At 38.1% G+C, this 11,913-nt stretch overlaps 1 protein-coding gene across 1 annotated transcript in view; it reads right to left on the bottom strand.

Moving 5' to 3' along the window:
* ubr5 (ubiquitin protein ligase E3 component n-recognin 5) overlaps window positions 1-10,338 on the bottom strand; it is a 65,626-nt gene extending 55,288 nt beyond the window's left edge. The window contains exons 1-6 of the mRNA XM_016294343.1: window positions 10,089-10,338; window positions 4,574-4,618; window positions 4,375-4,456; window positions 3,380-3,456; window positions 2,241-2,360; window positions 722-992 (exon numbers count right to left, since the gene is read on the bottom strand). Coding sequence (XP_016149829.1) covers window positions 722-992; window positions 2,241-2,360; window positions 3,380-3,456; window positions 4,375-4,456; window positions 4,574-4,618; window positions 10,089-10,150 — 657 coding nt within the window. The 5' untranslated portion in view covers window positions 10,151-10,338. The remainder of the gene's footprint in view (window positions 1-721; window positions 993-2,240; window positions 2,361-3,379; window positions 3,457-4,374; window positions 4,457-4,573; window positions 4,619-10,088) is intronic.
* Window positions 10,339-11,913: the final 1,575 nt, after the last annotated feature.

Below are 11,913 nucleotides of genomic sequence, written 5' to 3'. Positions count from 1 at the left end.
ATTCTTACACTATAATACTGAACTTTGATTTCAGTGATTTGGACTACGAGATGGACACTTGCTTCTTGCGCTGTTAAAAAAAGGATTTCATAGAAATTTGGATTTAATTTGGAGTGTCACTACTGAAGTCCTGAAGTTTCATCATGCTGGAGATGTCTGTTTAAATCTGTCGTTTACACATTTCTAAGAGTACTTTTAATACTTACAATTTTTAATAATAATAACTTAATACAATTGTAATACTTGATCCTAGTGGACTCTAAACATTGCATTTATTTTATGTGAAAACCCAACTGTTGGGGTTAATTGAAAAATGTTTTCCCCTTTGTAGTTGCACTCACAGCTGTAATGAACAGAAGCCCAGAACATGTGGATATATTGACATTAAGAACATGCTAACTTTCTCAGACTTTTGTAATTATTTTCTTTTTATTAGATTTTTACATTTTTACTCTTTTAGTTTTACATTTCGTCAATGGCTTGTTTACATTTATACTTTTTTTTAATGGTACACTACTGAATGGCAAAGTTGCAAATTTAATAATATGTTCTTTAAAATTGTTGAAATTAATCATTTAGATTAATCGATAAATTAGTCGATAGATTAATCATAAATAAAAATAGTCATTATTGGCAGCCCTAAAGCAGAGCTATGGCAAGCACATCCAACTTAAACAGTAAAAGCCAGGAATGTGGAAGAGGCCCCTGAAGCAAGCGTTACCTGAGAGATGAGCTCCTCTGGGATGACGGAGGCTGGAATTACGGGCTGTGGCTGACTGCCCAGCAGGCCGGAGCCTCGATCTCTGCCAGTGCGGATCACGCGGGTCTGTCTGCGTGAATCACGGGCTGCTGTGGAGGACCGGCCTGAAGATCCTCCTCCTCCAGCGCCTCCTCCAGCACCCCCTCCACTCCCGCTGCCTCCTCCTGCGCCTCCGCCACTGCTGCCTCCACCTCCACTGCTGCCACCATTTACTCCTGAACTCCAGCGGCTCCTGTCAGGCACAGCGACAATCAGGATCAGTATAAAGGCCAACAAGATTCTCTCTGCATCTGATATTAAACTCCAACAGCCCACTTCTTCACCTCACATTCCTCGTCTTGTGAATATAAGAGAATTAGATGGATATTTAATAGTCTCTAATTTAAACTTCAGTGCATAATAAAAAAAAATTAAAAAGTGTTTAAGTTTAATTCTGTGAATCAGTTTAAAAATGATTTAATTCATTAGCATGGTCACTCAAATGCAAATTTTTCATTCATATATGTAAATATATATATATTTTTCCACACACACACACACACACACACACAGTCCCCTTGGAATTATATGGTTCTATCTGCATTCCGAGTAGTTTTGAGATATTGAGCTTCAAATTTTTTGCATTCCATTCGACTGTGTAGATAGAACCTTTTGTTTTTTAAATAAAAAGTCCCAAAATGTACACAACATTAAACAATCTATCACAATGTAAACAAGTTGTCACAGAATAAGTATATGTAAATAACTACATTTTGACAAAAATGTCAGATAGAACCTTATAATTCCAAGGGGACGTAGTCATTATATATAATAACAATTATATAACTATTGCCGTTTACTACTATGTATATTTATACTGGTTTATATAAATGGAAATTATGCATTATTCCTTATATTCATTTAGTGAAAAACTGTGGAAAATATATTTTACATTAAACTTTTTAAATCTAAACTTAATCTACTAAAAAAAAAAAAGTAGCCATTTTGCATTTCATTACAAACACAGAGATTATATATCTATTATTATAAAATTAATATAACTATATAATACAAAAATAAACATTGCTGTTTATTACAATGCATTTTTATATTGGTTCATATGAAAATGATTAAATATTTTTCATAAAGACAGATTTCATTTATTTACATACACAATATTTTGCTATTATTATTATTATACTATAATAATTATTGAATCTAGTCAATACCATTTTTTTTTTTTTAGATATATTGCACAGCTCTAACAAGCACACTTCAGAAAAACATGGAATTTGAGTTTAATTTCTTAGTAACTGAGCGTCTCCTACATATAATAAACACGTTTCTGGAAATGGGCTTGTAGTGTGAATACTTTCAGGTGGGAAAAACAAAACAGCAAAATCGTCTTTAAAAAGGTTTCTTATAACCAAAGGCAGCACTGCATGTGTGCCTGCCAACATTACCTGATGGCTGCATTTCTGATATCCCTGCCACAACTTACCCAAGGGTGTTGCCTGCCAGTCTGCCCAGTGTGTCAGAACCAGACAGGAACCAGGGCGGATCACTAGTCCTGCCTGGCCTGGAGCTCCTTCCTGCCCCTGAGACACTGCTCAACTTTGAACTGGAAACAAAAGATGGGAGATCAGTTACAAAACTATAGTTTTGCCATCACAGAGCCTGGAGAGCCCAAGCCTACGAGCCAATCGGCCTCTTGTACCATGGGGCGACCAACATGGCAACACCCTTGGGAATCAGAACTGACTGCAGCTCATTCCTCAGGCAAGAGCTGTAGGAAAGGCTGGCAGGGAACTGCTAAAGATTTCCCCTAAATCATGTGCCATCATGCCCGCTAAATATTTTGGTCATAAACAAACACGGTGGATTGCTTGCGGTTCACAAAAGGAGATCTGCACTGTTGCGACATGGCTTTGATCCCAAAAACAACACGAAAAGAAGCACTAGCCCCCTTGCTCAGTTCAAGCAAAAATGCACAAACAAACCACTTCAAAGCAGTCATCATGAGCATAACAGGTCCTTTTTGCAGTTGATTTTCAATAAATGCTCTCTGTACTCAGAATCTTTGAATTCTAAGGGTTGTAAAATATTTTGTCTTAAATTAATTTTCTGTACCACCAAATATTAAAGTGTTTATAAGCTAGTGTTGTAACATGCTTGCATGTGTATTTGGTTTTCACCATTTCAGTAATAAAACAGCACTGCTGATAAAACCAGACAACAAAAGCTGGCCACACCTTTATAAAATGTTCCGAGTTGCTTCCATCTCAAGCACTTCATTAAATTCCCTCCCTTCCATCACTAAGAATATAAGTGCATTTTTTTTCCATGCAACTGTAAGGCTACATTTATGGTATAATAACTGCATCATATATAGTGTTCATATTTGAGTGTATTTATGCTACACTAACACAAGATTTCTTCACACCAAGTCCCACAACACAACTTTAATCAGGTATAAGGTGGGTTATGCCGGTGAAAAGTCAGCACACTTAAAACAGAATTAAGACAAGTTTAATACATAAACCCAGAGCAATCATAACCAGAAGGGGCATATCTAGTTATTTTGCATGCCAGCTCATACATGAATTTTCCATGCATATATCAGGGGTATTAATTTCTCACCCATCATTGCCATCGGGCTTGCCGAGCTCCAGTCGGTCGGGCTGGACAGCAAAGCTTATCCTGCAGATACGTCCATCCTGAAACAAAAGAACGTATCATTTCTGCATTGCTCGGTGTTAACTAGACAAAAAAAAAAAAGGTCATTATATATTCATTCTTGTGTCATTACTAACATATGTGACCCTGGACCACAAAACTAGTCTTAAGTGTCAATTTTTCAAAATTGAGATTTATACATCATCTGAATAAATAAGCTTTCCATTGATGTATGGTTTGTTAGGATAGGACAATATTTGGTCGAGATACAACTATTTGAAAATCTGGAATCTGAGCGTGCAAAAAAATCTAAATATTGAGAAAATCATCTTTAAAGTTGTTCAAATGAAGTTCTTAGCAATGCATATTACTAATCAAAAATTAAGTTTTGATATATTTACGGTAGGAAATTTACAAAATATCTTCATGGAACATGATCTTTACTAAATATCCTAATGATTTTTGGAATAAAAGAAAAATCTTTAATTTTGACCCATACAATGTATTGTTGACTATTGCTACAAATATCCCCCAGCGACTTAAGACTGCTTTTGTGCTCCAGGGACACATATGCTTTTTTTTTTTTTTCATTGCAACAAAAAAGCAGAAATCGAAAATGTGCATTGCTCTTTAATATACAACAGTTCATAGTGAACCTGATAAACCTAATAAAATTCAAAAAGGGACCTTCTAAAGCCGGAGAAATGGTCACTGTGAACTTCAGATTTTATGGAAATTACACTGAATTCAATGCAAGTCACTTTGGATAAAAAGGTCTGCCAATTGCATAAATGTAAATGTAATGGATAAGAGCAAAAAAGGCATAATATTCATATTTAAAGTAAATTATTGCTTTAAAATACAATGACCCACATTTTAAAAAAAAAACACTTCAGGTCTAAGAAAAAGCCTTAAGCAATGCATGATATAAAGTAACAGTGCTGCATAATAAATGTTACCTCAAGGAGAAATCCAGCATGATTTGGTCCAACCACACACTGCTTAAGTTTGGCCTGCTCCAATGGAATAAGGTGTGGATGACTGCCGTGCGGACAGAGAAATGTTAGCCAAGTGTTTTCACAAAACTCAATACTTCATTGATGTGGAAAGAACTCTAAAACCACTGGGCTTAAAATGCAAATGCTTGGTAAAACATACCTGTTACAGTTGTATTTGTTGAGCTTTTCCGACACTTCACGGAGCCTGTAAGAAACATCAAAGGCATGTGATGCATTGGGCTAACAAAACCGATTCAATGTTCACAGAAAATAGGATTATACAATGCCTAAAATAATAATGTTCTTGCCACATTATCAAAGGCACAGCTGAAAGCAGAGAATCATCATTTATACTGGCTTGAGCAACAGCCAACACCTCTGAACCGAAACTGGCAAAAACCTTGGCAGGACAAAATTGAGAGAGAATGACTATTACGGTTTGAATAGAGGAAAACTGTAGGAGACGGAAGGAAAACTGAGGAACAGATCATGCCTCATGGTCGGAGGAAGCCAAGTGGCCTTGTGGGTCAATTTAACCTTTACAATGTAAATGATACATATATAAAAAGGGAATGAGACTGATTCCTGTCATGTTTAATATACACCCATAATGCGATTTCAAAAACAGAACTGAATCCATCAGTCCACAAACACATGACTCCTAAGTCATCAACATTTGTAATGTTTTTCACTTAATATAAAGATTTTAGAATGTATCATCAAATTAAATTGTTTATTTGCAAAATCCATTATCGATCAACACTGATTTATGATTCCTTAAAGGGACCATTTTAAATATAACTGCGATTGTGTTTGTCTGAAAGAGGAATGTCAGATACGCTTAGGATGCCCTGGGGGTGAGTATATCATGAGCTAATTTTCATTTTTGGGTCAACTATCCCTTTAAAATAGGTACAGGCATAAAAACAAAGCATATTTTATCTCCAGTAAGAATCTCAAACAATGCATCCATCCCCTATAAATAATCATGCCTTGAAAGAGAAGTTCATGAGTTTATGAGGAAACAACAATCATAAAACTCAAGTAATAATAAAATAAGATGAATGTAGTATGAGCCACAGTGAAGAAAAAAAATGGACAAAGGCTCTGCTGGAAATCTATTACAAATGATTTTGTTATTCCACCCGCAAGAACCTATAAAACCAATGACTCTGTATGAAAATAAAGAGATTTTAGGCAAACCAGTCAGACATAAAAACAAATGCATACAATTTCCACAATGAAACCTTGGGTATGAGTGCACCATGGACAAAGAACACACTTGGAAGGCCGTGTTGTGTGCTGTAGCTTTCATATGAGTAAATACATATGCACAGCAGACAGCGACATATGAAGAAAGACGTTAAATTATGGCAGTGTGCAAACGGGTCCAAACTGGCTGAAGAAAAAAGGTTTCTCTCAGATGTTGGCCAACTTTAGTCCTTCAAGGTCTTCTTGGACAAAAAGTGTGTCATAAACCAGCTGTAAAACTGTAAAACTGGATGCATACCAAAACCTAGTACGCTGCCTACATAGGCAGCATTTCAAAGCACCATACACTGCGTGTATAGCATTTATATGATTTAGAAGACAGAGTTGCTGCCTATGTAGTGCATTCCAAATAATTCCCTTATGAGGCTTCAGTTAGGAAGCTCACTTAGTAGGCAGCTCCCTAGGTTTTGGAACAGAGCCAATGTTTAGCTTGGCATACTTGGCACACTAGTACAGCAACATGCCTACAGCATCATCTGAACAATGGATAAGCAATGGAGACAGCTTCTGAACACATTTACAACACAAACACCATGATGTTTACAAACGATAAGTCACTTTTCAAATTACAGTCAAATTATTACATAGTCATCTAAACCTATCAGTAAGGTCTTCAGATTCTCATATCATTTCAATGCAATCAATACTGAAGCACTGAGCAGCTCCTCTCTGTAAATGACCTCTGTAGATGAACTCGGTATGAAAACAAGAGTAAAGTCCTGAAAGCAGCTCCTGCAAAAACCTTTGCCAAAGTACTTTTTAAAAAAAAAAATCAACATGACTATGTTCTCCCACAATACATGGCACAGCATATTATATTGCCATAAATTGGGCATAAAGCAATTATTTTTACATATAATATTGCCAAAGCAACAATACACATGCATACACAAGTTTTTCAGTGCATGCACGTTATCGTACAGACTAAAAAGCCCAAGATCGGCGACATCGTACTGCAATGTGCACAGATAATATCCTTGCACAGCAGCAGTCTAAGCGACTGAGATCATGCTGAATCTAGCATGAAGGGGACACGTGTGCAGAAAGGTCCCTCATTTCCTGTCAGCGCAGCAGAAAAGCCTTCAAGTCACGGCTCATTATTGCAGGACATATCAGTGGACAATGAAGTATGGAGGTCTCCATGCACACGCTGAAATGTTAATGACTAGTGCAAGTATATAAATCGGCCTGGGGATGCCAAATAGTAATAAACAGGACAAGCTAGCCATAGTGGTGAGAAATTAAAGAACGTGATAACGTGTAGGGCACTAAGCATCCAAACAAAATGCCTCAAAATTGCATTTAGTCTCGATGCAAGACATGTTTTTTCCTTTGTTGGAAAGCATTTCCTTTTGTTGCATAAAGTGACAAACTTTTCACAACACATTTTAATTTTATAATGTAACATTTCCATGAAGTATTTACATAAATGGCTTAAGATTCTTTATTATCTGTACTATCAATTGCCTAAATGGCACTATTTACACTAAAGAACAGCACTAAAAAAAAAATCTCATTACACCCCCCAACGTATACATAATCTAAAAAAAAACAAAAAACAATTTGGCAAAGCAGTTTGAACTATGTCGTCTGTTGCGCTGCATGTTTTAAAGCGAAGCGTGGCACTGTGTTCACGTGAGCAGCTCATGATCTGGTCTTTGGTTCACAGTAGGGCTGCACGATAAATCGCATGCGATATTTAACGTGCATTTTATCAGTAAAGCCGGTTCTGTAATCAGCGGTAAATCTCCATCACCTGCGTGCTTTCTGACAAGATGCGCATTAAATATCGCATGCGATTTATCGTGCAGCCCTAGTTCACAGTAAACGCAGCAAACTCAATCTCTAGAGTTTAACATGCACTTAGGAACGCAACATGCAGCAATTACAAATTTACAACATCTCTAACAGATTAGAAACACCCCCCCCCCCCCAAAAAAAGGGGTTAGGGGGGGAAAAGATAAAGAAAAAGGATTGTAATTTATTACTATCTTAGGGATAATATTAAGTACAATTATTTTCAAACGGTTTGTTTTCCTAAACACCCGTGTGAATGCAGGACACTATAACGACCAAAAAATATGTTTCAGTCCAATTTAAAGTCCAGGTATGAGTCAATGCAAGGACTTTTTACTTTCTTTTTTTCCATTTGGTAATTGAAAAGGGATTGTAGCTCTTAATTTTAATCTCTCAAAATGCACTAGATGCATTTAATTTAAAAATGCACAAAATTTCCCCAGGTCCACGCACCATAGTCTTACAAAATCAGGTGCGAAAACACTGAATTTTAATATTAAACATTAGATACAGTCCAAAACAAAGATTAAATAAATGTGATGGCAAACAAAAGAATTTGCAGCAGAATATTGGTATTAAGTACACAATGCATATATATTTGATATATTTGTAATGATTATAATAAACATACATATATATATATATATATACATACACACACATACACATACATATATAAGGTTTGAGACTGCTCTCAAAGCAATTAGGCTATATATTAACAAAACTGATAACAAAAGCATTTTAAGGAATTTTGATATACTAAAACGTTATGGAAACACTGAATTTTAATATTAAACATTAGATAAAGTCTAAAACAAAGATGAAAATAAATGTGTAACTATTTTAGATGAAAAAAATAAAAGTTGCAGCATATTATTAGTGTTAAGTACTCATAATGCATATACAGTGCATATATATTTATAATGTTTATAATCAACATTTCTTTATTCTAGTGTCATATAGGGGTGTGCGATATATATCGTCTGCGATAATATCGTAATTGTTGTTTTAACGATGTGCGATTTGACATTATCGAGTATTTTGCAAAAACCATTCAAAACATCCCTACAGAGCGCACGCATACATTACGTGAAGTCTAGACTAGTGCGCGTGCGCATTTAGTGTGAGTCTTTGCAACTTTACAGATCTTCTTTATGCACCAAGAGCTTGTAACACTCCAAAGAGAAAGAACAATTGAAATCGCATCATGTGACCCCTTTCATTTCAAATTTCGGCTTTTTCTTTCTTTTTGATTTTTTTCATGTTTTCAATTATTTCAAATATCAGTATTCAACGTTCTATGTTTAATATATCAAAACATTATTTATGCATTTGTAATTGCAGGTTAAATGCGTTCATGTCTTGCATTAAACAAAATACATGTGTGTAAATACATCTAAATGCCACTTCAGATGCAGCTTCTGTGTTGATTTCATTTGCTTGGTAATAGCCCAAATCGGCTTTATAAAAGGTAAAAATGCCCATAAAATGCTAAAATTTCTATCAGTATGAACTGACCACCACACAGAATATTAAAAACATTAGGAGTCAGCTGTCTTCGGCAGTCCTTAAGGTACCAGCACAATAACACACTCAGCAAAATATCGTCTAATTATCGTTATCGATAAAATCCCATAAAATATCGCGATATCACTTTGTCAATATCGCACACCCCTAGTGTCATAAGGAAAAAGAAAACTAAATATATATGGGATGATTTATCTGTTACCCTTTCTTTGATGGTGGGTAAAACCCAACACACAGCTTTAAAACCTCATAATAAACAACATGAGAAGCCAGCAAAGAGACACCCATTTTGTGCAAGGATGCTTTCAGCGACTGGCCCTGGATTCCTCACGCAGCTGTCATCAGACACAACAATCACCAACTATCTGCACTCATTCTGACTAGCCAAGCAGACTAAACATAGTTTCTCAACATTTCAAGAAATGTAACGCCACTGAGACAATGGTAATAACCACAGCTTTCGGAATTGGATTTTTACGTCGTGAAAGAAGAAGAAGAAATGAACAAGCACCCAACTGCTCGAGATCCACGAAAGAATAACGTTAAACTCAACACATCGCAAATCTTCTTTCAGTTCAAAAGATCGCTTATAAGACAACTGTTCAAACTAGCTGCTCAACCCTCGATTTGGAACAACCCAGACGTCCAAACACACTAGCTGTAATGTAATTTCCACCAACTTTATGAGGATAAATAGTTTAAACGGATGAGCTCGCGCAGAGCTAAAGGCTAACCGGCTAACCTGAGAGGATTTGTATTCAGCAATTCTCCTCGCATTCATTCGGCGTATCATACAAAACACGAGTTCAGTGTAATAGGTACATCGTAGGGTTAATATAAAAGTCTATATTTGATGTGTAAAGGCATACATTTATCGCAGTTCCCTCTCTTTTCACCTCCCCATCCCCCAACCCGCATTGTGTCTCCAGTCAGCCGGGCCTCGTTATTTTTAGACCCAAATGTCCAACCTTGAGCGTTTGCAGCAGCCGTAAAATACTCCAGATATTGCATTGACAATCTCTGAATGCACTTTCACCACAATACTGATCGCACACCGCTTCTTTCCTATAAATAAATACCTGTCATTAAGCTGGTCTTCGGTCCCGGGTAACGGGTGAACCACGAAGTGAATGGACGTCATGGGCTCGGTGCCGGGGAAATGATTTCGCGGGGGGCTTTTCTCTTGTCTTCTCGGGTTAGGTTTGAGAACGTGTGTTTTCTTCGCCGAAGAGCTGAAATGTACAACCTTCTCATCCACATGCCGCCATCTTAACTCTGTTTAAGCTTCTTTGGGTCTGTTGGGGAGGATGCGAGTGAGCCGGCGACACTGATTGGTCGAGAGCGAGCATGTGTCGGCGAAGCGGATTGGCTGGAAGGGATAAAGGGGCGGGTCTCACGGGTCGCTTCCCATGTGTTGGAGACGAGTGACGCGTGTCACTGTAGTAAATACACGGCTGGTGTTGCAGCGTTATCTGCATTCTGATACAAAGCTCTTCTTTGGCTGATTTACAGTTTGAGTTGATATTAAGCCCATGCCAGAGTTATCAGGCATCTCATCTTTCTGAGGGGAAACAATCTAGTACTTGATTTAGCTTCTGAGACGTGATGCTTTGTGCGCATGTTTGCACCCATTAGGAATAAAGCAATGATGTCATACCACCTGCCTTACAAAAACACACCTTTTCCACCTGAGACACTGTGCTTTTCCACCTGTGACTGTGCTTTTCCCCCTGAGACACTGCTTTTCCCCCTGAGACTGTGCTTTTCCACCTGAGACTGCTTTTCCACCTGTAACTGTGCTTTTCCACCTGAGACTGCTTTTCCACCTGTAACTGTGCTTTTCCACCTGAGACTGCTTTTCCACCTGTAACTGTGCTTTTCCACCTGAGACTGCTTTTCCACCTGTAACTGTGCTTTTCCACCTGAGACTGCTTTTCCACCTGTAACTGTGCTTTTCCACCTGAGACTGCTTTTCCACCTGTAACTGTGCTTTTCCACCTGAGACTGCTTTTCCACCTGTAACTGTGCTTTTCCACCTGAGACTGCTTTTCCACCTGTAACTGTGCTTTTCCACCTGAGACTGCTTTTCCACCTGTAACTGTGCTTTTCCACCTGAGACTGCTTTTCCACCTGTAACTGTGCTTTTCCACCTGAGACTGCTTTTCCACCTGTAACTGTGCTTTTCCACCTGAGACTGCTTTTCCACCTGTAACTGTGCTTTTCCACCTGAGACTGCTTTTCCACCTGTAACTGTGCTTTTCCACCTGAGACTGCTTTTCCACCTGTAACTGTGCTTTTCCACCTGAGACTGCTTTTCCACCTGTAACTGTGCTTTTCCACCTGAGACTGCTTTTCCACCTGTAACTGTGCTTTTCCACCTGAGACTGCTTTTCCACCTGTAACTGTGCTTTTCCACCTGAGACTGCTTTTCCACCTGTAACTGTGCTTTTCCACCTGAGACTGCTTTTCCACCTGTAACTGTGCTTTTCCACCTGAGACTGCTTTTCCACCTGTAACTGTGCTTTTCCACCTGAGACTGCTTTTCCACCTGTAACTGTGCTTTTCCACCTGAGACTGCTTTTCCACCTGTAACTGTGCTTTTCCACCTGAGACTGCTTTTCCACCTGTAACTGTGCTTTTCCACCTGAGACTGCTTTTCCACCTGTAACTGTGCTTTTCCACCTGAGACTGCTTTTCCACCTGTAACTGTGCTTTTCCACCTGAGACTGCTTTTCCACCTGTAACTGTGCTTTTCCACCTGAGACTGCTTTTCCACCTGTAACTGTGCTTTTCCACCTGAGACTGCTTTTCCACCTGTAACTGTGCTTTTCCACCTGAGACTGCTTTTCCACCTGTAACTGTGCTTTTCCACCTGAGACTGCTTTTCCACCTGTAACTGTGCTT

This window comes from Sinocyclocheilus grahami, unplaced genomic scaffold, assembly GCF_001515645.1.
Source record: "Sinocyclocheilus grahami isolate Dianchi unplaced genomic scaffold, SAMN03320097.WGS_v1.1 scaffold316.1, whole genome shotgun sequence".
In the NCBI taxonomy this organism is placed as follows: domain Eukaryota; kingdom Metazoa; phylum Chordata; class Actinopteri; order Cypriniformes; family Cyprinidae; genus Sinocyclocheilus; species Sinocyclocheilus grahami.
This window is presented reverse-complemented; position numbering and strand designations above follow the sequence as displayed.